A 25,235-nucleotide genomic window follows, 5' to 3' on the forward strand; every position below is an offset into this window, starting at 1 on the left:
ATCATGTATAACGTATCAGGATCAAACCATAACCTCTTTATTCTATTTAAGACCCGTCACTTAATTTTGTTCATTGTCTTAAATGAATTTTTATTTTCTATTTTTTATTTTTATTATTTTTATTTTTTTTAGAGAGCCACAAGGGCAAGGGCGGAGGTGAGAATCGATCCTAAGATCTCTTGAAACTGGGAGGGAAGCTCTAACCACTTGAGCTCCCTCACTCTCTCTTAAACGAAATTGTAAAATACGAGTTTGCAACACACAAAAAAATAAATTCTAAATTATGATACGTGCTTCCTAAAACGTTACGTTCTTGTGGCCTGGTTTGCTTTCATCCGAGAATTTGACTATAAATATGGACAGCAACCTGATTTTTTAATATGCTAAAAAAGTACTAAACCAAAAAAGAAAAAAAAAGGTAAGGATCAAGAGCATTGAAAGAGACCATGGGAGGAGAGACGGTTTGTGTGACTGGAGCCAGCGGGTTCATAGGCTCGTGGCTAGTTCAGCTCCTACTTAACCGCGGCTACACCGTTCATGCAACTGTCCAAGATCTTGGTAACACTCTCTTTGATTATTTTCCTTCCATACATCAACACTTCAACAGTTTTACAAAAAAAAAAAAAAAAACAGTTTTACAAATTACAATTAAACTACATATTCCTTGATCTATTGATTATTGTGATGATGGACAAAGTAATATGGAGTACAAAGTATATGAATTATGATTAATGAGGAAGGGTATTGAGTAAAAACGTATTGTTTACCTTTTTACCAAAAAAAAAAAATAAATAAATAAAAATTATGTAAAAATATACGTATTATTTCAAAAAAAAATTTACTTGATTAGTTGCGTACTTTTGTATTATTTTCATATTATACTCAGACCATTTTATGTGATTTTACGGCTAAACATTTTTAAAAAAGTTTACCACCATTGAATTCATACTTGTATATGATTATGATGACATGAATAAAATTACTAAATTATAGATCAACGATATCTTATTCTGCCAATTCAATAGTCAAGTTGGAGTTGGTAGAGTAAGCTAAAAAAATTGACAACTAAAAACACTATAAAGGTAGGCCGGATTTCCTAAAAACTACCAAAATAACCAAAGTATCAAAATATTTTAGTTTTAAATAAGTTGAGAACAATTTTCATTGCATAAAAATTGTACTCCGCACTCCATTGCTTTAGTCCAAAAAAAAAAAAAAAAAAAAAGGGTACTCTAGTTGTTTCGAACTAATCACATATATAATAGGTTTGACTTAAAATCAAATAACAGGATTGTATGACATAAAGTAAAATTAGAGGTGGCATAATACATACAAGTATATCCAAATTTTGGTCTTTATATGACTTTAAATGAATGAAAGGATTATTAAAATGATAGCAAATCATTGTAAAAAGCTAAGTATATTGCAATTAAAGTAAAACAATTTTGTAAAAAATAAAAGCGTTGCAATTAATATATAACGTTTGCTTTCGATAGATGACAAGAAGGAAACAGAGCATCTATTAGCACTTGAAGGAGCAAATGAAAAAAATCTAAAGCTATTTCAAATGGATCTACTTGATTATGAGTCGATTGTTGCAGCTGTGAAGGGCACTGCTGGCGTATTTCACCTGGCATCTCCAAATGTTATTGGTCAAGTTAAGGATCCTGAGGTATTAATTAAGTGACCTGCTTTCTCTACACAAATGCATAACAATGTACATTAGAGTCTTCTTCTGAATTTTGGTTTGATTTTGATTTTTAACGCTATTCATTAATCTTACTCGTATTTCTTTTATATATAACTATCAATAATCAATAGGAAAAATTGATGTCAATAATCCCACCTTTTGACCGTCGAAGATTAATAATCCCACTTTTGATATCAACCCACTCAAAAATAGTCCCGGATGACCAGTAAGCGGTTGAAGAGGTAATTTTTTTTTTATTAAGTTTATTTTACACGTATCACAATTTGATTTGTCCAAATATTAAAAAAAATAAAAAAAAAACACCTAAGCTACACCACAGCCACCACCATCCCCACCACCAACCAAACCACATCAGAACCACCACCCCACTACCCAGACCCATAACCACCGCCACCACTAGCTAGACCCAAAACCACCGTACCGCCATCCACCCCAGCCAACCCAACCCTAAAACCACCTTCAAAACTTCAAAAAACAACCCACCAGCTACCCCGCAACCGTCGTCACCACGCCGCTCTGGCCAGCCATCCCCAACCCAACTCCAACCTTCCCTGTCCACCATTCCCGGCGCGCCGATCTTACCTGTCCCCCCATTCCTACCGCGCCTTCCTCCCCAGCCCTCAATTCAGGTAAAAAAACCCACCAAACCCAAAACCACCTTCCGATTCAATAATCGAAAACCCACCAAATCGAAGCCGGGGAAAAGGGAGGGAGGCCGAGATCGGGACAGAGGAAAGGAAGGGCTCGGGATTGAGGCGGAAAATTGTTTTTCAAGGCTTGTGGGATGGTTGGATTTCGAGGGTTTCGTGGCGGTGGAAGGGAGGTTGGTGGTTCGGGGGAGGCGGAGAGGGGCGTTGGCACTAGGGGAATCGATTTGGGTGGTCGGCGTTGTGGGGCAGGGGACATCGGCGGCTATGAAGGCGGTTGCAGGAGGCGGGGAGGGTGCCTAGGGCTGGGCAGTTGGTTGGTGGTGGGTGGTAGGTGGTTTTTTTTTTTTTTTTTTTAATAAAATATCTAACTTTTTTTAAAAAAATTATTTTTATTTTATTTTTATTTTTTGACCAATCATAGGTCGCCACGTGTCAAGTAACTTGTTATAACATGTTACTTGACCGGTTGAGACTATTTTAAGTGAATTGATTTCAAAGATGGGATTATTATAAAGAATGCCAAAGGTGGGATTATTAATTTTCGACGCTCAAAAGGTGGGATAATTCCCATCAATTTTTCCTTATCAATAACATAATACTAAAAGCGAATCTGACATGACATTCGTCATATTTTGATTAAAGAATTTCTCCCCAATTTCATTTTTTTTTTATATTTTAAATCTTCATGTATATTATATTGTCTAACTTTCAATTTGGCAACTATACTATATTTTATATGCATTCAATGAAAATATTTTAACATATCTTTTAAATATTTATTAATAAACAAACATATACTACGTATATAAAATAACATTATTATAATAATGTACTAAACCCATACTCTGTATCATTCTACATCGTATTTTTTTCTTTGAAAGTTTTTTTGCTCCAACCAAAATTAACACTTTATCTTTTATTATATATTTGTTGATTTATTTATAATAGTAACACAATAGTTCAATATATAACTACAACTAAACAAAAACCTTGATTATTGATAATAGTAACACAATAGTTCAATAACACTTGTGCCAGTCAAAGTATGCTATACAATATCATGCCAGTCAAAACATGTCTATAAAATAGGGGCATATGCGTATATAAGTGCATTATATAAAATCCTATAATCATGGAATTTGCGCTTTTTTTTTAAAAAAATGTTTAATGATCAATACAAGTAACTTTAGCTATCGATATAACATACAATTCAAGTTAGTTTTTCTGAAAAGAAATTCAAGTATTTGTTTCGATTAAAAGTATTGGTTATTTATTTATTTATTTTTTTTATTTATAAAATAATGTTAAATCCGTGCGTTGCACAGGACTTAAACTAGTACATGTCTAAAGTGGAATTTACATATAAAGTTGCAATGAGGATAAAGTTACTTAAATGAGAAAAGGAGGTTACTCTCGTAAATAAGTGGAATTATTCTTTCATTTTGTAAAACAAAAGAATAGGGGTTACTCAAATGAACAAATGGAGTTACTTATTTCTAAGTTACTTGATTTCACTCGTATAATGAATTTAGGTTACTTTTATGGGAAACATGGTGTTACTATTATGAAAAAATAATGTTACTCATACATATAAACAAAGATTACCCTTATAAATCAATGTGACCACACTGTGTGGCTAGCTACATACAAGACTTGCCCTCGAATAAAGTAAATGTTGTATGATTTGAGAAATGTTGACAAAATTGGAAGTTCTCTTAATTGTAAAATTTGGATTTTTACACTAATCATATATTTTCTTTTGACTTTCGTTTTGTAATTTATATGTAATGAAAAACATAGTCATGTGTTGTTTAAATAAAACATATCTAGTCATGCGTGAGATCTAGTTGGATACATTGCCGATATCAATTTTTTAATTATCAATTTTATAAATATATAATAAAAGATATTAATAGTCAAAGTATGGACAAGTTTAAAATAAAAAAAGTGGTACAATTAACTAAAACAGAAAAAGTATAATTTTGAAAAATGTTGGAAAAATTAAGATCACACAATGAATGTGTGGAACATTTTAGTCCAATAATGCTAGATTCTTTTAAATAACTTGGACAGTGGACAATGACAGTTCATATAGCCTCTTTTTTCGTTTTAATACTTCATATCTTTTAGTTCGTGTTATACAATGATCCAATCTTTTAAAGAATGGTTTTAGTAAGGTCAAAATAACTAATCATGCATATAAAGTTCTTTAATTTTTTTTATTTTTTTTTTGTATCCCTTGATTTATTATTAGGTTAGCTCCGTACCTTGCATGCATGATTTAAATACACTGTAGTTTTTTGAATTGTTGCAAAAAAATAGTACAAGTAGTAATTATTTGTTAGTCAATAAATGTTTTTTCATAAACTCGTGATTTTTTTAAAGAACTATCTACCTAATCTTGAAACAAGAGAGGAAAAAATTAGGGCAAAAAGAATGATGCCATATATAATTTAGGTAGAAAGAAAAAATTTATAACCATGAAATGCGCTGCATTCATCAATGTAAAAATTGTTATATACACTCGGGTGTAAGGTGCACCCAAGTGTATTATGCTCATTTGATATTTTTTTTTCTGCTTTTTTTAAATTCTAAAATGAGCAAAATTATATCTACCGAGTAAAACAAACACCTTTGGGTTCACCTACTTCTATTCGCACCCGCAAGCTAGGTTGCACAGAAACGAAAAACGGAAACGGAAACTAGGAAACGGGGAAACGAAATTATTAAATTATGAGAAACGGGGAAACGAAAATATTAAAGTAAATAAAGATGTTTACTTCATATCAGAATATAATACCAATTGATTAAGGACCAAACTATTTCTTTTTTCTAATTCAATGTCCCCACCTTCATTCATCTTCCTCTTCTTCTCAAGCAATAAGAATATATATGCAAAAATTCCATTGAGACGACGTTGACTTCTCTTTCTAGATTCTCTAGAGCATCTCTCTAAAATTTTTAGGCCATTCTTTAGTCTTTCATGATAAGTGTTTAACTTTTCCTCCTTTTGATCTGCTTTTAACATGATCCATGATCAATTCTTTTTCCTTAATGCAAGGAAAATGGGACCTGTGTTTAGACCAACCAAAGAAGAAGAGTTGAAAGCTTTAAATGACAAAAGCATTATTGTGGTAGGGAAGTTCAAGGATTGGAGAGGGAAGACTTTCACAGAGGAGGAGATTCAAAGTTGGATATACTCATATTGGAGATTCAAAGGGCTGATTATTGTAGAAAAAGTAGATGGTCTCTTCCTCTTGAAGTTCACTAGAGAGGATGATTGTAATGCACTCCTGAGATATGGCCATGGAAACTATAAAGGGGCTTTGATTATCTTCAAGAGGTGCCTGATTGGTCACGCCTTAAGGTCAATGAACTTCGATGCTGCGTATTTATGGGTTCGTGTTGAGGGGTTACCTATTCACTATAGTACTATCTCCATTGCCAGCAGAGTTCTTTCCAGAATAGGTCGAGTGCTCTGTTTCGATGGTGAGTCTCTGAATCCTCCGGTAAGGGAAGCATTTAGAGCTAAGGTTTGGCTTAGCCTGAACAGACCCCTAATCCCAGGCTTCTACTTTGAGTTTGAACAAGGTAGTTTCGAATGGGTTGATATCCGATATGAAGGAGTGTTTGTGCTCTGTAAAACTTGCGGAAGAATAGGACATAAAGAGAAGTATTGTAAGCTCTGTCCTTAGAGAAGGAGTAGGGAGCTGCAAGCGGCGATGTATGCAGCGTGTGATAGCTTTGGTGAAATTAGAGTTGACCCAACTTATCTACCTCTCTACACGAATAAAATCTTTGGGTTAAAACGTGTTGAAAGGAACAGAACTTCAAAGCTGAACTTAATTGAGATTAAAACTTCAAGAGAAAGCAGGGGTGAAATGGAGTCTGAAGTGAACTGGTCACCCGAGTCTTCGAAGGAATCAGGAGCAGATAGTCCAGTAGATGTTGAATCTTCGGGGAAGAGTGCAGAGGATGATGATGGCAGTTCGAGCTCATCCAATATGAAGGGAGCGGAGGGTGAGGATGATGGTGAAGGTGAGGGCGAAGATGATGATAGTGATGGTGATGAGGACGGCAATGGAGGGGGTAATGAAGAGGGGAAGGATGGAGTTGGGGGGAAAAAGACAAAAACGGTGGTGGTGAAAGTGGGGGTGGTGGAAGTACAGGTAATAATAGTGGTAATAATAGGGAGCAAAATGGAAATAAGAGGAGAAGGGATGATGATGACGGTGGCGGTGAACGAAGAACATTGTTTGAGAGAAGGGGAATCAAAGTTTCATACATAATTTGCTAAAAGAGAAAACCAGTGGGCGGCGCGTGGGATGCACATACTGCTGAGGAGGGTGTCAGAGTGGGAAAGAAATTGAAGATGTCAGAAAGACCCGATAACCCGACTAGCTCGACTTCGTCTGGTTAGTGAAATAAGACGGGTTCTTTGAGTAGAAAACGAATTAGAGGAGACATGGGAGTTAATGGTGTTTCTGGGGGGAACAATAATATGGTTGATGCCTGCAAAAGGAGAAAGAGAGTTATTGAGTCTGAAAGAGAATTTATTGGGGGGCAGCTATAGGCTACTATCCTTTCTGTAAGAATAGATATCCAAGTTTTAAGGGAGTTTTGGAGAGGTACGGGTATTTATTTAATCCATTTTGTGCTGTATTTCTGTTGGTGGATCTGAATCATTCTCATTCTTATTCTTTCTGGACCCCCACTTCACTCCAGTTTTTATTTGATAACCCTTTTATATATCCCCTGGTACCAACATACCTGAATACTTTCAGTACAAACCATATCTTTCTTACTATAAAAAGTGCTGACTTTCCCCATTTGGATGCACTTTTTTTTTTATATTAATCTGGTCCCCTCTTTTTACTCACTTGTCTTTTTCAATTGGCTACTTGTGTTTCACGCATATCTAACCACCACACTTTTCATACGCCTTTTTTTGTGCACAATCATAGATAATTACCAATCCGTTGCGGATATTTTGTTGCATGATGACTCGTCTTTGGAGTTCTTTTTTGTGGCCTCCTCTCCATCAGTATTTGAAGAGAATGAAAAGGATTAAAGTGAGAAGCACATTTCTCTAGGCTTGGAGGAGTTTAAGACTTTAACTCCACCCAGCCCAAATATTACAACCTGGGGACCTGAACCGGACTCTCCGATCTTGAGTTTCACCTAAGCTTTGTTAGATCTTGGTCTTTCGAGCAGTGACAGTGGGGGTGAAGCCCAAGAGGTAGCTCCGGATCCGCCAAGCCCAGAGTTGGGCCAAGGTGGTTTGGGTGGAAAAGGCCATTTTGAATCGTGTGACGAGCTAGGTAAGGTTATTGAGCCTTTTATGTTTGGTGAAAGTGAATTGGGCCCAAATACTTCTCTAAAGCCCAAAACAAATTCCTTACCTGTGCCTATTGATATTTCTGGTAGTCCAAAAAAACCCTGGCTAAACTTCAATCTCTTTGTTGAGGAATTACCAAACCCGCCGAACTCCCTGGTTTCACCCGCGGATTCATACCACCCGAGTTCACCACCCACCCAGCCACTGTCGGACCTGGTGCTAGCCCAGATGAAGCGAAATAAGAATGTGGTTTTGGAGCCGGCCCATCCTGATCCAAGGGACGACTCTAGGAGGGAAATTATAAATCAAGCCCGACTAGACAAGGGAAAGGGGATTTTGATTGAACATGAAAGCCCAATCTAGCCCAAGCCTGCGTTCCGTGTGAGTTTCAGCCCAGAGATAGTTGAAATTAGCTCAGATTCAGAGGATTGCGTGGGAACCTTCGATTTGAATGAGGTTCCAAGACTGATTGAAGAGGAGATTGCCTTAGTTTCTAAGGAGAATGGGCGGAAGAGAAAGAAGGCAGCAATGTAAGGACAGGCAAGGGAGTCAAATTGGGCTTATCTGATGGGGATAGTATCGATTCATCGGAGGACTTGTTGGAAGGAGACATCAGAAAAAAGAGGATTTTCAAAGGACGAAATGCGAGTGAAGGCAAAGGGTGGAAGTTCCAGTTACCAAGGGGAAGTCGTTGCTTCTGTGGGTGTGTTAAGGGCTTGGTGGCTAGCCCAAAAGAGCCATAAGAGGATAAATGAGACTTTGGAGTTGGAATTTCAGAGGGCTAGGCAACAAAAACGACTCTGTAATTCCTTATATTAGTAGTATGTGTAATAAGCTTAAGTTAGATGTATGCTTTCTTTCAGAAACTAAATGAAGTACTAGTAGTTTAAGTCCAGTATTTGCTAGGATTGGATATAATGAACATTTTGGAATCGACGCCTCGGGGGAGGCTTCGGGGGGGGGGGGGGTTGATTTTATGTTGGTCTTGTAAATTAGTAGTGGTAGCTTCTTCTCCTAGCACTATTTGTTGTAAAGTGCAGGATGAACTTAACAATATAATATATGTATCGTTTGTTTATGGTTCGCCTTATTTTGATCAAAGATCGGATGTGTGGGAAGCTTTAGACGCTTTCCTTAGTTCATATGTGGGGCTACACGTTGTGATGGGTGATTTCAACCAAGTGGAACTAAGTAGTCAGAAACGAGGAAGGAGTAGGATAATCAAGGGGGCACTTGAATTCACTAATTGGAGACTTAGTCATGGTCTACTAGACATCCCTCATAAAGGAGTAGACTACACCTGGACAAACAATAGAGTAGGGGAGGAGAATTTCATGGAAAGACTTAATAGAGCATACTTCAATGTGGCATTCAGGGATCAGCTTCCTGAAGCACAATTGTGGAATTACCCTATCTTCATCTCCGATCATGGGCCAATTCTTCTAGATTCGCAGCCTGGGAAAATTGAAAGGAAAAACAGACCGTATAGGGTTGAGGCGTGGGCTTTGAACTTCTGGGAGGTGAGGCAAGCAATAGCGGATTCGTGGAGGAGTAAAGTGGGTGGCTCAAGAATGTATTCATTGCAGCAAAAGATCAAGAACGTCAGGAGTAGGGTGAAAAAGTGGTGTTTAGATTATAGGGATTTGCACAGAATTAATTGGGAGCGCATCCATGCCTCGCTGAATGACTCACAAATGCTGGAAGCGACGGAGGAGAATATTGAGCAGGAAAAGGAGTTGAGGAGAAATCTTGAGAGGGAAGTGGAGATAAAGAATTTGTTTTGGAAACAACGCGCCAAGAGTAGGTGTGATTGTATAGGGGATAGGACAACGTCTTTGTCTTTAGAGCGGTTAAGGGAAGGAAAGTAAGGAATGAAGTACGAGCGATACAAGTAAATGAAAATGACTAGAGTTGGGATCCTGGGATTATCAAGAAAGAATTTGTCAAGTTCTTTAGAGCAATCTATTGTGCAGATACTGATCAGGAGCTCGACTCAGGTGCAGGGGATCTACAGCACGAGCTTAATCAAGATGGGGAATGGTTCCAACACATGCCGCGACTCTCTGAAACACACATCTCTCTCCTGAATGCAGATTTCACAATTGAAGAAGTGCGAAGAGCGGTGTTTGACATGAAGCCGTTAAAAGCACCAGGACCTGACGGATGCCCCCCAATTGTATTCCAGAAAGGTTGGGACAAAATGGGAAGTGAAATTTTTGAAGCCGTGCTGAGTTTCTTTAACGGGGGATACATTTTGAAGGAATGGATTAAGACCTTCATTTGTCTGATCCCGAAGGAGGAAAATGCAAACAGGGTAGATTTGTTCAGGCTTATCGGGCTCTGTAACACAATCTACAAGGTGATCTTTAAGTGCTTGGTGAACAGATTGAAACCAATCTTGGGAAGTATAATTGGTGAGTTCTAGAATGCGTTTGTTCCAGGAAGGCTGATGGCGGACAGTGCAATCTTGGGACATGAGCTGATTCAGTATGTAAAGAGGAGGAGGGAAAGAGATGGAGTATATGCAGGGGTCATGAAAGTGGACCTAAACAAAGCGTATGACAGAGTGAAGTGGGACTTCATTAATAGGATTCTCTGGCAAATGGCCTTCCCAGAAAGATGGATTCAATGGATTAATCAATGGATAACCACTGTTAGATACTCAGTTGTAGTTAATGAAGAGTAGATAGAATGGTTTTCACCAAGGGCAGGTCTTCGGCAAGGAGACCCGTTGTCTCCATACCTATTTATCCTATGTATGGAAGTCCTATCAAGAAGATTGGCATGGCTCCAAGAGAAAGGAAAGATTGTGGGAATTAGAGCAACAAGGAGAAGCCCGGAAATTTCACATTTATTTTTTGCTGATGACGCTCTGCTGTTCTTCAGGCCAAGTCTAAACGTCTGTAAGGAACTGCGACAAGCACTGGATAATTTTTGCAGGATCTCAGGAGAAGTAGTGAGTTCAAGGAAGTCTTTTGTTATGTTCACCCCGAAAACCCCCTCAACTTTTGTAAGGATTTTCAGAAAGACTTTGGGAACGACAAGCAAAACTAAGTTTGGAAAGCACTTAGGCTGTCCGATGGAGGTGGATGGGAGGAGTCTGTCACAATTCAGCTGGATAGTGGAGAAGATTTCCCAAAAGATGTTGTCCTGGAAATTTAGCGCCTTGTCACAGGCCGGGAGATTGATCTTAATCAATTCTATCCTGGTGGCCATGGCTTCGCATATTCTTGCTCTCTATTTGCTGCCGAAAAGTATCTTGAGAAAATTAAACTCTGTGTGCTTAAGGTTCTTTTGGGCAGGGGTGAAGGACAAGAAACCCATTTATTGGATTAAGAGGGAAATCCTAGAAAGGCATAATGCAAAAGGGGGCCTGGGACTACGGAATGTCCAGACTTTAAATCAGGCATTAGTTGCAAAGCAGGCATGGAGGATCCATAATCAAAGAGACTTGTTAGTAAGCAGATTTTTGATTGGAAAATATGGTCATTCTCCAATTGAGAAAGCGACCAGGGGTAAAGAACCGCAGAGATGCACATGGATGGTTCGAGGAATGATCAAGGCAACAAGTCAAATGAAAGGTGCTTTCCGGTACAGAGTAGGAGATGGAAACAGTGTGCGAATTGAAGATGACAGGTGGACAGCTTTAGGGCTGGTCAGGGTGAATTCCAGCATCCCTGCAGAGGATAGAAATAGATATAGAGTGGTAAAGGATCTACTTAATGACAGAGGGGAGTGGAAGATCAGGGAGATCTAGAACTTGTTTACTTTCAATGATGCAAGGAAAATCCTTAATGTGGACCCGAGAGCTGGAAAGAAGGATGAAATTCTATGGGGAGAGACGGAAAATGGGGAGTACACAGTAAAGTCGGGGTACAATTGGTTGAGGGGGGGGGGGGGGGTCAAGTGCAGATAACAGGTGCAGATTCTGGAAAGAATATTGGAAATTGGACATAGCGCCCTCCCGGCTAATGCTCGGCTGGAGAATTATGAATGGCGCTTGTAGCAGTAAGGCCGAACTCATTAGGCGGGGACTGAATGTGAGCCCGGCATGCGTTTATGTAATGAGGAGCTGGGAACTACGGGGCACTTGTTAGAGATTGTCGGATAACCAAAAGGGTTTGGTCAAGTGGGCAATTAGGGATTAGGATTAAGGAGGAAGATCAGGATATCAGAATTTTGTTGCGTAATTTCCTGTGGTATGCCATGAGGATAAAGTCAAAGAATCCTATCCTCGCTGGTTCACTTTTAGCTGTGATCTGGAGTCTTTGGAATCATAAGAATGAAATCATCTTCAGAGGGGATGTCTGTTCACCTAATCAGATAATGAGATTATGCAGCTTGAATGTTGCTAAAGTGTGTAGGGATTAGGAAAAGAAGAAGGAGGGAAATCATGTACAGCTTGGTTTTGAGCTTAACGAGTTAAACTACTGGCAAAGGGGGACGCATGATTCAAGACTAGTAGTCATAGTGATAGTGGATGGAGCATGGAAGAAAACTGGTGGTAAACGGGATGAAGCAGCAGTTGGATGGGTAATAGAGAAGGATGGATGGGTTTTAAGTAAAGGGAGTAAGCGAGTGTTGGGTTCCTCTACACTACACTGTGAGCTATTAGCAATGAGGGAAGGGATTATTGAAGCCAGTGCAAGATTTAATCAGATCGAGGTCAAGACTGATAGCAAGTTAGCTGTTTAGGTAATCGGAAACCCGAAGACAAGCCCGAAGGATTTGAAGACACTAGTGGAAGATATCCTTTCGTTGACTGAGAATTTTTCTTATTTTTGTTGTTGTTATGTTTCGCGTAGTGGAGTCTCGAAAGCCCATGACTTAGCCGTTAAAGCTAGAAGGGGGACTAAAGAGACCTTTTTACTGTTTGTTTACCAGCTGTTAAAAAAAAAAGAATATATATGAAGAGTTGCAGACAATTCAAGATCATCAGTTGCGAATAAAAACTAAAATTGTTCATCATAACAAGACAAGTAGTTTAGGCTTTTCCTCTAACTCTTAATCTTCTACATACGGCCATACAAGAGTCACACAGATGAATGATGACGGTAATTTGTAAGATTATTTCCTTTCTTTCTCAAATTAAAACAAAAATAAACCCCAAATCACCAAGGTTTAATTGCTTTTTTAAAGGGGAAACACTTTTATATACCCCTAATTAAGTTTCCCCAAGGGATCCAAACTTTCAAATGGTGTGAGACGTTTTGCAAACTCGCCAAGAAACTTTCAAATGCGTTTCGAAACGTGTTTCGAAACGTTTCAGAAACGATGTGTCAATTAATTTTGACGTTTCGTGCATCAGAGCCCGCAAGTATATAAAAGGTTCTCCCATCAATGATACTAGAGTGTACCCGTGCAAAATGCATAGGATATATATTACATTAGAAAGATACTGTAATATAAGAAAAAAATACATTTAGAATACGAAAGTTGATTTTAATGGTGTAACTTAGACCCTATTCTTTTGAGTTGTTGTGTTCTATTGTGGACTTGTGTTCTAGTCTGCTCTGTTGAACTCTGCTTAGCTCTGCTCTACTAAATATTAATAATTTGTTGACACTTGTTTTTCCCTACTAACTGCTCTGCTGAAATCTGATGTTCAGAAGCTTATAAGAAGCGTGCTTCACATTTTTTTTGTTTTGATGATTGAGAAGTTGAAGTTGTTTAGAGTGCAGTCCCTAAAAAATGCATATAATTAAAGGGTTGGTGATTTTGAGTGTTATGGTGAATTTTTGATATAGGAACTTATACACGTTGTCGGTGGCCACACAATGTCACCAACTATTATGAGGTTTACTCTGACAAAGCTATAGAGGTTATAGTGTCACAAAGATTACTCGATTAGTGTCACAGGGGTTATTCCATCAGTCCTTTAGGAGTTAATTTGATCTTTTGCAAGCAATTATTTGGTGAGGCCAGTCACGCAAAAAACGTGCTGCACAATTTTCGTTTTGATTATTAGAGAAGTTGAAGTTGTTTATAGAGTAGTCCTTAAAAAACATATAATTGAAGGGTTGGGAATTTTGAGTGCTATGGTGAATTTTTTTTATAAAGGAACAGTATACCCGTGCTGATACATGACATTTTTTTTAGGACTGCTAATACATGACATATTAAATACTATGTACAAAAAAAGATAACACAAAGTGAATTGTTAGTAGTAGTCCCTTGAAAAAAAAGAAACAAAAAAAAAAAAAAAAGAAAATAGTAGGATGGGTAGTTATTGATTTTTGTATTTTAAAATTTAAAAAATAAATAAATGATGTAGTGGGGTGGGTAGTTATTATTAAAAAAATAAAAAATAATAAAAATAAATAAAAAAATAAAAATAAATAAATAAAAAAAAAAACTGAATGCATGAGAGTTGAGGATTGAGGTTTTGGAGAAATCTCATTCATTTACTCTACACTTATAATATAGATTAGAGTGTACCCGTGCAAAAAGCACGAAATATATAAGAAAAAATATATTTAATATACGGAAAGTTGATTTTGATGTTGTAACTTATACTTGAGTTGCAATGGTCGGTTTTGGACTGGTTGGCTCTGTTGAACCCTGCTTAGCTCTGTTCTGCTCTGCTTTACTAAGTATTAATAATCTGTTGACACTTGTTCTGCCCTACTGATACCTGCTCTACTCTGCTGAAATATGGTATTCTCTGCTTTGTTTAGAAGCTCAAAAAACAGGGTCTTACTCTTTTATGTCGGGCTACGCAATGTAGCAATCTATTATGGGGTTTACTTTGTCAAAGTTATAGAGGTACAGTTCAGTGTTATAGGGGTTACTAGGTAAGTGTCATATGAGTTAGTGTCAAGCTCTAGGAGTTACACACTTTGTTCTGTTGCAAGTAGTTATTCAGTGAGGCTCGTTTGCGCAAAAATGTGTTGTACCAATTTTTTTTTTAATGATTAGAGAAGTGGAAATTGTTTGGAGGGTAGTCCCTTAAAAAATGCATATATATAATTGAAGGTACAATTGTATAAAAGATTTGTTTTACAACATCAAATCAACTTCACATATTTGAAATATTTAACCATAGCTAATGCACGGGTTATAACTAATGCTAATTTTTTTAAAAGGTTATATGTATGTAGTTTTTAGGCGAACAAAAAATAGGTAAGCTAAAAGCCAAATAATTATAATAATAATTTTAAATTAAGGTATGATCTCGCAAAAGAAAATATATATATATATATATATATAAAAGCATGACCTATTTTAGTAATTGTTAATATATATGTTATATGACTAAACAGAAAGAGCTGCTTGAACCAGCAATAAACGGAACAAAGAATGTTATAACGGCAGCCAAGGAAGTTGGAGTTCAACGAGTAGTGGTCACTTCCTCAATTTCTTCTATTGTGCCTAGTCCTAATTGGCCAGCTGATGTTCCCAAATCTGAAGAATGCTGGACTGATGAGGACTATTGTAGAAAGAATGAGGTAAGGTTTTATTTATTTATTTATTATTACTCAAATTAATTTCATCATTACACTGTCAATTGTTTGATAAAAATATAGATTAGTGATATAATAATTTAAATTTCAAGTTATACTCCTTTGAGTACTTTCATTATAATTCAGGAATTAAATTGAAGAATATTAGTGATTATTACTTTAGAAGTTTAGATTGAAAAATAATTACAAGTATCATTTTTGGTTATTCTTATTAGTCTTGTATAAAGATATACTCCATATACAATATCCCTAGTATGTTATGATAAATTGACTCTATTTATGATGACATGGTAACATAAAGACCTAGTTATTGGTAATCAAAAAGTTTTGAAGTAGTTTATTACAAAATCTTATACAAAAGGTGATTAATTTTGGCCCGGCCCGCTAGCCTAACTAGATCCGGCCCGAAAATTGGACGGGTTTGGGCAATCCTATAAACATTTTTTTAGTTAAAAGATGAATCCGACCCAAAAAAGCCCAAAAAGTCCGCTTTGGCCCGACAAGCCTGCTACTTTTTGTGAGTTTGGGCACGTGGGATCATGTTAAGGCCCGGTCCGACTCGAATTTTTTTTTCACCTCTTTATTTGTAGCTATCCAAATTATAGAATAGAAAAATTAAATTTAAATTTAAAAAAATCAACCAAAGACCTTTTTTATTTCAAACCCACATACCTTTTTACTCCATATCTCTATATATCATAATTCTCTTTAATTTTACACCCACTCTATTTTTTTTTAAAAAAAAGTTCTTAAAATAAGAGTCAGTAATATTTATATCAAACTTTTGGGAATAGAGAGAATATAAACTTAAAAATTTAACCGGATGTGATTCGAGTATTTGACATACGGAGATTTTTGATATATAGATAAATTATTGGTAATGATGTCATATCTTATTGTTGCATATTTTGTAGATATGGTATCCACTTTCAAAAACATGGGCTGAGAAAGCAGCTTGGGAAGTAGCCGAAGAGAAAGGGGTGGATGTGGTTGTTATAAATCCTGCAACTGTGTTAGGCCCTATTCTTCCACCAGTCATAAATTCAAGTGTGGGCGCCATATTGGGTCTCCTTCAAGGTAAGTAGTTAATTGCTCTAGTTTTAGATCCAAACTTTATTTCTAATAATCGTTTTAACTTTTGTTTATCACATCTAATTTTGTATGGAATTATTTTATTTGAATTTATATAAAAGTGTGGAAGCCCTGCTAATCTCCTAAATAAACAAAATTTATTTATCAAGTGATAAAATCACAAATAAATTAACAATTTTGTCCAGCATGACAATTTTGTAAATAAATCAACAATTGAAATACTAGCTCGTATGTAAAATAAAAATGTTGATTTATTTACATTTTGGTCAATTGATAAGTATCAAGGAAATAAACTTGTATTTTGTGTCTAAAATTTTATGAACTTGTTTCTATCTAAGATTTTTATTTAAGCCCTTATTTATGTGGATTTATTTTTGTAAATGTTAATTTTTCATGTTTATAGGGAGATATCCCCTTAGGAAAACTCTAAGAGTGAGGTATAATTCAAGTGGTTAGAGCTTACCTTCCGATTTCAGGAGAACTTGGGATCGATTCTCATCACCTGTCTTTTTTGGCTCCCTGAGCACCAAAAAACCTTAGGAAAACTCACAAGCATCAATTTATAAATGTCTTATTATTGATATACATATTTGATTGATTTTGTTGCAGGAAGCACCGAAACATATAAAGAGTTTTTTATAGGTTGCGCCCATGTAAAAGATGTAGCCATGGCACATATATTGGTGTATGAGGTCAAATCTGCGAAAGGAAGGCACTTGTGCTGCAAAGATATTATTCATTTTAGTGACTTAGCCGCTAAGGTTGCCGAGCTTTACCCTCAATACAATGTCCCCATGTACGTATCATATATATATATATATATTTTTTTTTTTTTTTTTTTTTTTTTTTTGACAAAAGAGCTATCAAATAAAAGGAAAAAAAAAACCAAACAACAACTGTCAAACCTAAAAAACTAAAACTGAAAATACAACAACTGACGACGTCGGGCACAACCAGCCAACCAGTGAGCATGAGTAACCCACAAACGAGGAACTTTTTGCAACTGACAAACCAAAAGAGACTGAACTGAAGCACACAACTCCTGAATAAGCCACCAAGCAGAAATTTCCATTGAACCAGAAGGAGGAAGAAGAGTAAGGAGGGCAGCACAATCTGTATAAACCCGGATTTTCAAAAAGCCTTTACGAATAGCAAACTCCAAACCCCAAATACAAGCCTGAAGCTCAGACTGCAACGCTGAACTTTCCATAAAAGCCCGACAACCACCTCCTAGGACCTCAGAAGAATGAAGATCACGGACTATCCAGCCTGCTCCCGCCCTGTAAGTAGAACAATCCCATGCCCCGTCTACAATCAAACAAACCGTTGGAGAAATAGAAGGTAACCCCCGCAGACACAACCACTTGACATCCTGCCTAGCCTCCAAACTAACCAAACGAGAAGACCTCGCAAACCTCTTCCAATCTAGAGCCTGCATATTACGAAGGACCCAATCTGACGCCATACCTACAGTTGACCTAGGCGACCAAACAGCTTTCCTAAACCTCAATTGATTACGAGAAATCCAAATCGCCCAAAGGAGAGCAAATAACGAAGCAATGCCGCCCTTCCAATTTCCTGATGACGAAAAAAGAGAAATTGTACTCGAGAACCAAATACTAAACGAAGGGAACTGCATAAGATCCCATTGGATGCCCAACGCTCCAGACAGCCAAAGACTACAGATAACAGGACAATCTCTGAATGTATGAGACACAGATTCCACATCCACGTGACAAAATGCACAAACTGGATCAACAGGGAGGCCTCGAGAATTGAGAATAGTCGCTAAAGGAAGAGCGTCGTGAAGCAATTTCCATCCAAATATTTTCCACCGAGGAAGAATTGGTAAAGCCCAAAACTACCTCCACCACGCTTGAGAGATTTGAGATGGATTACCAAACATGAACCTAGGCTCAAAAAAGGAGAGCATAAGTAGATTTTGTAGTAAAAATACCATCCCTAGTAAACTTCCAGTAAACAAAATCATCCATTAAACGCACAGGTCGATCCAACGAAAGAATTCTAGCAGCAGAGCTAGAATCAAACAACATGTGAATAATAGTAGCATCCCACGCGCAAGAACGCGGATCAAGTAAAGAAGACACAAGAGTCGGTTTAACCGACTCGGACGGAAGATCCTTAAAATGAACTGGTCCCCCCGGAACCCAAGAATCCTCCAAAATACGAACACGAGAACCTGAACCAACCTTCCAACACAGCCCCTTCGACAACAATGACATCCCCGAAATAAGACCCCTACAACCCCAAGAGGGACGAGAAGCCGAGAATGAACCAGTAGAACAAAGAGCCGGATACTTCGCGGACAGAAGTCGAGAAACCAATAACTGAGGGCACTGATAAGTCGCCAACTCTGCTTCGCCAACAGGGCAGAGTTAAAAGGGGCACCCAATCCCCCTAAACCCTTCGGAAGATGGAGCAACGACGAAGACCAAAGAGCTAATCCTCTATTAGAAGAAGAAGAAGATTTCCACCAAAACCTGGCTAACAATTTATCCATTCTAGAACATATAGAATCAGGAATTTTGAAAACAGACAAGATGTGATTAAAGGAGGCAATGAGCACTGAGTTGATAATAACAAGCTTAGCCGCCGGCGAAAGCCGGAGAGATGTAAAGGCCTGTAGACGTTTGGCCACCTTATCCAATAGGAAACCAAACTCAGAGCATTTACTACGACCTAAATCAACAGGAAGCCCCAAATAAGAACCCAATCTAGATTCTGATCGCATTTTCAAACAACCAGACAGATAAGCTCGGTAATCCTCAGGAGTATTAGGACTAAACTTGACAAACGACTTTTGCAAATTAAGCATTTGACCTGAAATATCACAAAAAGCAGAAAGTACATTCAACACTTGTTCACAAGCTGGAGGGGAGACTTGGAAAAATAGCAAGGAGTCATCTGCAAAGAACAAGTGTGAAATGGAAGGAGCCCCCCTAGCAATTTTAATTCCCTGAAGAATGCCTTCTGATTCTGCCTTGCGTAGCATAGCCGAAAGAACCTCCATGCACAGAACAAACAGGTATGGAGAAAGCGGATCTCCTTAACGTAGACCACGTTGAGGACGGAAACCCACTGTAGGTGACCCATTAACCAACACCTGATATGAGACTGTAGATACACACTGCATAATCAGATGAATCTAGTAGGGAGAAAACCCAAAAACTTGAAGAACCCTACCCAAAAAGTCCCACTCAACTCTATCATATGCTTTATTCATATCTAGTTTCAGGGCCGCATAAAAATGTTTCCTGGCTTTGGAAGCATTCATAAATGAAAGAATCTCATGCACCATTAAGCAGTTATCAGACATTAACCTACCAGGAACAAAGGCATTTTGAAAATCCGAAACTATGTCTGGTAATATCCAACGTAGATGGCGAGCAAGACACTTAGCTATGCATTTATAAAGAACATTACAGAGTCTTATCGGTCTAAATTGAGAAACAAGTTCGGGGTGATCTACTTTAGGAAGCAAAACTAAGAATGTCCGATTCCAGTCTTTAAGCAAATAGCCATGAGCAAAAAAGAACTGGATAACATTCACCACCTGATCACCCACCTCACTCCAATAGGTCTTTAAAAAGGCTGAAGTAAAACCATCAGGACCTGGAGACTTATCATCAGCAATACTAAACATCGCCTGCCTAATATCATCAGACGAAAAGGGGATTAGCAGGGACTGACGATGTCTATCAGACAAAGAAGGGAGGTGAAGGGAATCCCAAGGGAACTGAGAAACAAGAGGACGATCCAAATTCCTACTGTATAAGGACTTGTAAAAATTGAGAACCAAAGAACGAATCTCCCCCTCAGCCGAAACCCAGGAACCATCATTATCCTTAAGCCCTAGAATAGTGTTCTTCCGATGTCTGGCCTGAGCTGCGGAAAAGAGCAACCTAGAATGCTCATCACCATACGCATCCCACTTCACTTTTGCTCGTTGCCTCCAAAAAAGAAAAGCCGCCTCAGCCTCCTTTATTTTCTCCATCCTAAAAGTACTAAACAAACAACGACTATTCCGTGAATCAAGATTAAAAGAAGCATTAGCAACATCCGCAACCAAAGCTTTCCAATCAATTCCCCACGCCTTTTTATGAGAAACACACCAAGCTAGAAGACGGTGACGAAGAACACTAAGTCTTCTTGATAAGGAAAACATAAGAGACCCAGGGATATGTTCAGCAAAAGTAGTCCGAACCATAGCAACAACATCCACAGAGTGTAGGCACCAGTTTTCAATTCTATAAGGACGCTTTTGTCTACCAGAAGGCAAAGAGTCACATAAAATAATTGCCGCATGATCAGAAAACAAAATGGGCTGGTGATGAACTGAGGTAGCCGGCCAATCCTGAACCCAATGGGAAGTAGCATAAGCCTTATCTAATCTCTCAAAAGTGGGGTCCATGACCGTTCTCCCATTGGTCCAAGTGAAAGATGGTCCAGAAAACGGAATATCAAGTAACCCATTGTCCAATTTCCACTGTATAAAATCCTGACGGCCGGGAATATCCAAAGTACCTCCAACCTTATCCGATAAATATTCAACCTGGTTAAAATCGCCAACTAACACAACATTCGGGTAAGAAGCTAATATATCTGAAATTTCCGACCACACTGTCATACGATCAGAAACTTGAGGCGCACCATACAGAAATAGGACATATTTTATAACAAAATTCTCCACAACTCGACACAATATTATATGCGAAGAAACCAAGAGAGGGTCAATCAAAACTGGGGCAAACCACAACACACAAAGTCCACCACTAAGACCTGCCGAGTCTATACCTACAAAACATGAACACGATAAGGAAGATAACTTATACATTACAGAATTTACTGACACCATAGTTTCAGCCAAAAATATAATATCGACACCACAAGAGTGGACTAAGGACGCAATGTAAGGAACTTTAGGGGAGTCCGCTTGACCCAAACCCTTGCAGTTCCATGCCATAATCTTCATCTATCACCTGGTGGCCTTGAACGGGTGGCCACTGAGCCCTCAGAAAATGAACCAGACTGAGACACTTGATGTGGAAAAGAAATGCCAATTCCTTTACATTTCTTAAACGGGAGCCAGGATAAACTACTGATAGCGACAGTTTCCGAACCTGTTTTTCCAAAACCGAACTGAAAATCCATAGCAGATCCCAAAGCCGATCTCTTCTTAGAACAAACTGAAATCACCCCCTCTAACGGCGAAGAGTGTCGCACTGTCTTTTTCATTTAAACTGGCAAAGAACTAAATAAATATGGCCGTTTAAGCGGGTAGAATCTCTTTTTGAACCTCGAGGGTCGAGGAGATTGAGCAGATTGGGTAGTAGTATTGGTGGGTGATGGTGGAGAAGAGTCACGACAAAGTTGGTTTTTTCCTGGGATGTGTAAGGGATGCTTGTGGGTTGAGAGATTGGGTTGGTTTGGTGTTTGACATGATTCATTTGAAGTAAGGTCTAAGTGTGTTGTTATTTCTGATTGTAATTTCCTCTTTTTCACGGGTGAGAAAGATAGAGTAGTAAACTCACGGGGTCTTTTGAGGGGTTGAGTGCTCTGGGGTTGGGGTGGGCCAATGTTTTTGGAAAAACTCCTGAGATTCACTATAGTTGTTCTATATTTTTTAATTCTCTTCAGGCCAATATTCAAATTTGAGAGATTACGGGAATGTAAAAAAACAGGCTCACACAACCCGTTCTTACCAACAACAAAAGGAGTAGGGCTATAATAGTTCAAAGAGCAAGCATTCTTCTTATGGCCAACTCTATTACAGTTAGAGCACAGTATAAACATATTCTCGTATATGAAATTAATCCACTTAAACTCAGAATGTCCAAGGTCCAAGTAAAAGCCGGATATTAATGGTTCCAAAACACGAATGTGAAGTTTTACTCTAACCACGCATTTAATTGATCCAGGAACGGGTTCATCGGAACACATAATGTTTCCAGCCATAGTAAGCATTGGATTAACAACATTAATCTCACATAAGTTCAAAGGTAACTCATCAAGATGAATCCAAATAGCAGCCTCGTCAAAAATCACATCTCTGATTGACTTACCCTGAGTCCAAGGAGTAAAGATTAAGAGAGCCGCTTGGTACGCCACGGAACCTTGTTGTAGCATAGCATCTCGATCACGAACGTCCTCACAATGAAATAAGAAAATACTATCGAATTTTTGGACTTTAATTTCCCCAAATGTATACCACTGGCTGGAAACCCACTTTTGGATTCGAGTCTCGGAAAACTTTCTATAGTCTATGAACTTGCCCAATACCAGATGATTGAGGAAGCAAGGATTACAGCTTGAGGATGAGCTTCGCCGGCTCATATGTGAACATTTATGGACTGTCATCTTAAACGAAACAGGGGAAATTGAAATAGGGGAATTTATTGTGATGTAGGGTCACCGGAAAAACAAGGAATTGAAGAATTAAAGTGGTTTTTTTGTCAACTTTAATCTGAACCTAGCTTTTGTAATTAGAATTTGAGACTTGTGGAATCATAGAGGAATAGAGAAGCGGTGGAAGACGGTGGAAAGTTGGGGTTTTGGGGATAAGGCTCTAGTATTCTAGAGAGAGAAGGTCTCTTTTTAGAGAGAAGTATACAAATTTTTATCTACATTTTACGTATCATATATTCATATGTTCCTTTTTCTTCTCTTCAACTCTCTACTTAAAATATGGCTACTAGAATGGAAATATGGAATGCCAAGGAAAGGAGAGGCTAGATAGAAGGTGGCTAAAAGTAGTAGGAACTTACCAATTACCATATAAACATTGGCAAATCTAGAATTTTTATCAAGTGGCCATGGAAAATATATATGATTAAGGGCCTGTTCTCATTGACTGAACTGAGCTGAACTGAACTGAATTAAACTGAATATTTCATAAGAGAAGGAAATTAGGAGCTGAACTGAATAGAAAATAATCGTATGAGAACATACCCTAATTAGTTTCTATCGAGACAAATTAGTCTTTAAAAATTGGATAAATCCAAAATTTAAATAGAAGAAAATCTTTAATTTTGATATTCAGGGATCCCACTTAACACAATGTGGATCTGCCACTGCATTTTAAACCAAGCTTACTTCCGCACCAAATTACTCTTTGTTGTTCTGCATCAATTGATACATACTAGTATATCTACTTCTAAAACACATTTTTTTTTATTGTTGATGTTGTTGAAAACCAAAACTTCACCTTGATCAGTTGAAAGTTTCACTCCCTTTGTTTCCTCTTACTAGGTTCCCAAAAGACACACAGCCTGGATTGCTTAGGAAAGAAAATGCAGGGAAAAAGCTTATGGATTTGGGATTAGAATTTACACCTCTAGACCAGATCGTCAAAGATTGTGTTGAGAGTCTGAAGAGTAGAGGATATCTGACTTGATCCTGGTTCAAGGAAGCTCTACTACCATTGTTTGTGTGTGAACAAGATGAATAGTAATGAAAATGATGTAAGATTGAGGCCCTCCTAGTCATTGTAATATATAAAGTTTATGTAAATTGTGAGAAGCTCCAACTTTGTTTATGCTTGCTTTAGGTAGTGAGAACTTCAGTAATAATGCAAAGTTGAGGCGCCTCATTAGTTAAGTCATATTTGCTCAATTGAACTATGTAGTTTAGTGGATTTAAAAACTTATGTTAAATAATTATATGAACATTTTTACTCTCTTGATAAAGGGTATGATATATTATTAAGACCAAAGCAACTAAAGTGATCCTTAGTGTTTTGGGTGTTTTTAGTCCATCGGGAGAAATACAACTCGAAGACTGGTCTGGTGGCGCCTGTACCTGCAAAACAACGGAGATTCCGGGTGGTAGGAGCTCCACCTCCGACGATCTAGTTAGAATGCGTAGGAGAATGTGAAAAGGTGCAGAAAGTAAAGTGAGATCCTCTCGGATTCTGAGATCAGGTGTTTTCTCTGATGTGAGAGAATGTAAGGTTGTAATAAATGATTGAACGTCCCCCAGAAAAGGAGGAAATCTTCCTATTTATAGGGTCATTGTAGAATGTGCCCTCTCTTAGGTCACTCTGACCTAGATTTGGTGGGCTGTGCCGTTTTACGACTTTCTCGGGAATAGGGCCTTGAAGGCCCCAATTTTAGCTGATATCTAAGACACACACGTGTCAGCTAGTGAGTGGCCTACATGGGACTTGTCCAGACTTGACATGCGTCTCTCTCCGATTTGGCCACGTGTCTAGGGTATTTTTACCCTAAACATTTTCCCCTCACAGGGGTGACGTGGCAGGCCACGTAGTGCCTGCAACACACGCCTCCCTGTGAGTGGTGAACAATAAAAATAAATGTTCACCTTCTGGGGTGTGACAACATCCCCCCGTTAAAACCCTCTCTATATAAATAGGGATTTACCCCTCTCTTTCTCCTTACTTAACCGACTTGTTTGCAATTCTTAGAGAGAGAAAGAGAGAGATTCCTATAAAGAGACTTTGCCCCCACCCGTTGCTGATTTTTCGAGTTTTCGTCTACGTTATAGGGTAACACAACTGGTCACCGTCTAAGGCTGATTTCAGATTTTCAGAGTTTAGCTAAAGGTAACCGCCTCTACCCTCTTCACGATTTTATGCTTTTTCCATTTGTGTATATAGACTTCCAAATTAAAAATGGACTCTTCATCGACACACACGGCACTGCCTAGGTCATTCAGCCGATCTCTTGGTACGGCTGAGTCTCGAACTGAGGGTTCCTTATCTGGATATTTAGGCCTGCTTTGCTCATCCTCGAATTCCTCCATCTTTTTGCCTATGTAGGACACAATGGCTAGGGTCAAGCAAACGGCTACAAAGCCAAAGAAGCGGCATGCTTAGGAAGTGCCCGCCAATGAAGTTACTCCGGATGGGAAGTACGAGGGATTAGAGGAGCAAGCAGGTTCTCCTCCGGGTGGCGCCCCTTCCGCTCCAAGTGATTGAAAATCAAGTTAGGCGGCGAGGAAGA

General features: G+C 38.2%; 1 protein-coding gene across 2 annotated transcripts; it reads left to right on the forward strand.

Moving 5' to 3' along the window:
* Positions 1–303: 303 nt before the first annotated feature.
* Positions 304–23,924, forward strand: LOC145615559 (cinnamoyl-CoA reductase 1-like). Of its 2 annotated transcripts, none has more exons than XM_081670632.1 (6): positions 304–558; positions 1,497–1,672; positions 14,962–15,147; positions 16,077–16,239; positions 16,864–17,015; positions 23,524–23,924. In XM_081670632.1, the coding sequence occupies exons 1-6, from the start codon at positions 447–449 to the stop codon at positions 23,554–23,556; spliced, it is 822 nt and encodes a 273-aa protein (XP_081526758.1). In that variant the 5' UTR covers positions 304–446; the 3' UTR covers positions 23,557–23,924. The 2 variants fall into 2 exon arrangements, with proteins under 2 accessions (XP_081526758.1, XP_081526757.1); XM_081670631.1 differs by having other exon boundaries at positions 311–558; positions 16,864–17,050; positions 23,524–23,921.
* The last annotated feature ends 1,311 nt before the right edge of the window (positions 23,925–25,235 follow it).

The sequence above is a fragment of the Chenopodium album genome, chromosome 25, assembly GCF_948465745.1.
Source record: "Chenopodium album chromosome 25, dcCheAlbu1.1, whole genome shotgun sequence".
NCBI lineage: Eukaryota > Viridiplantae > Streptophyta > Magnoliopsida > Caryophyllales > Amaranthaceae > Chenopodium > Chenopodium album.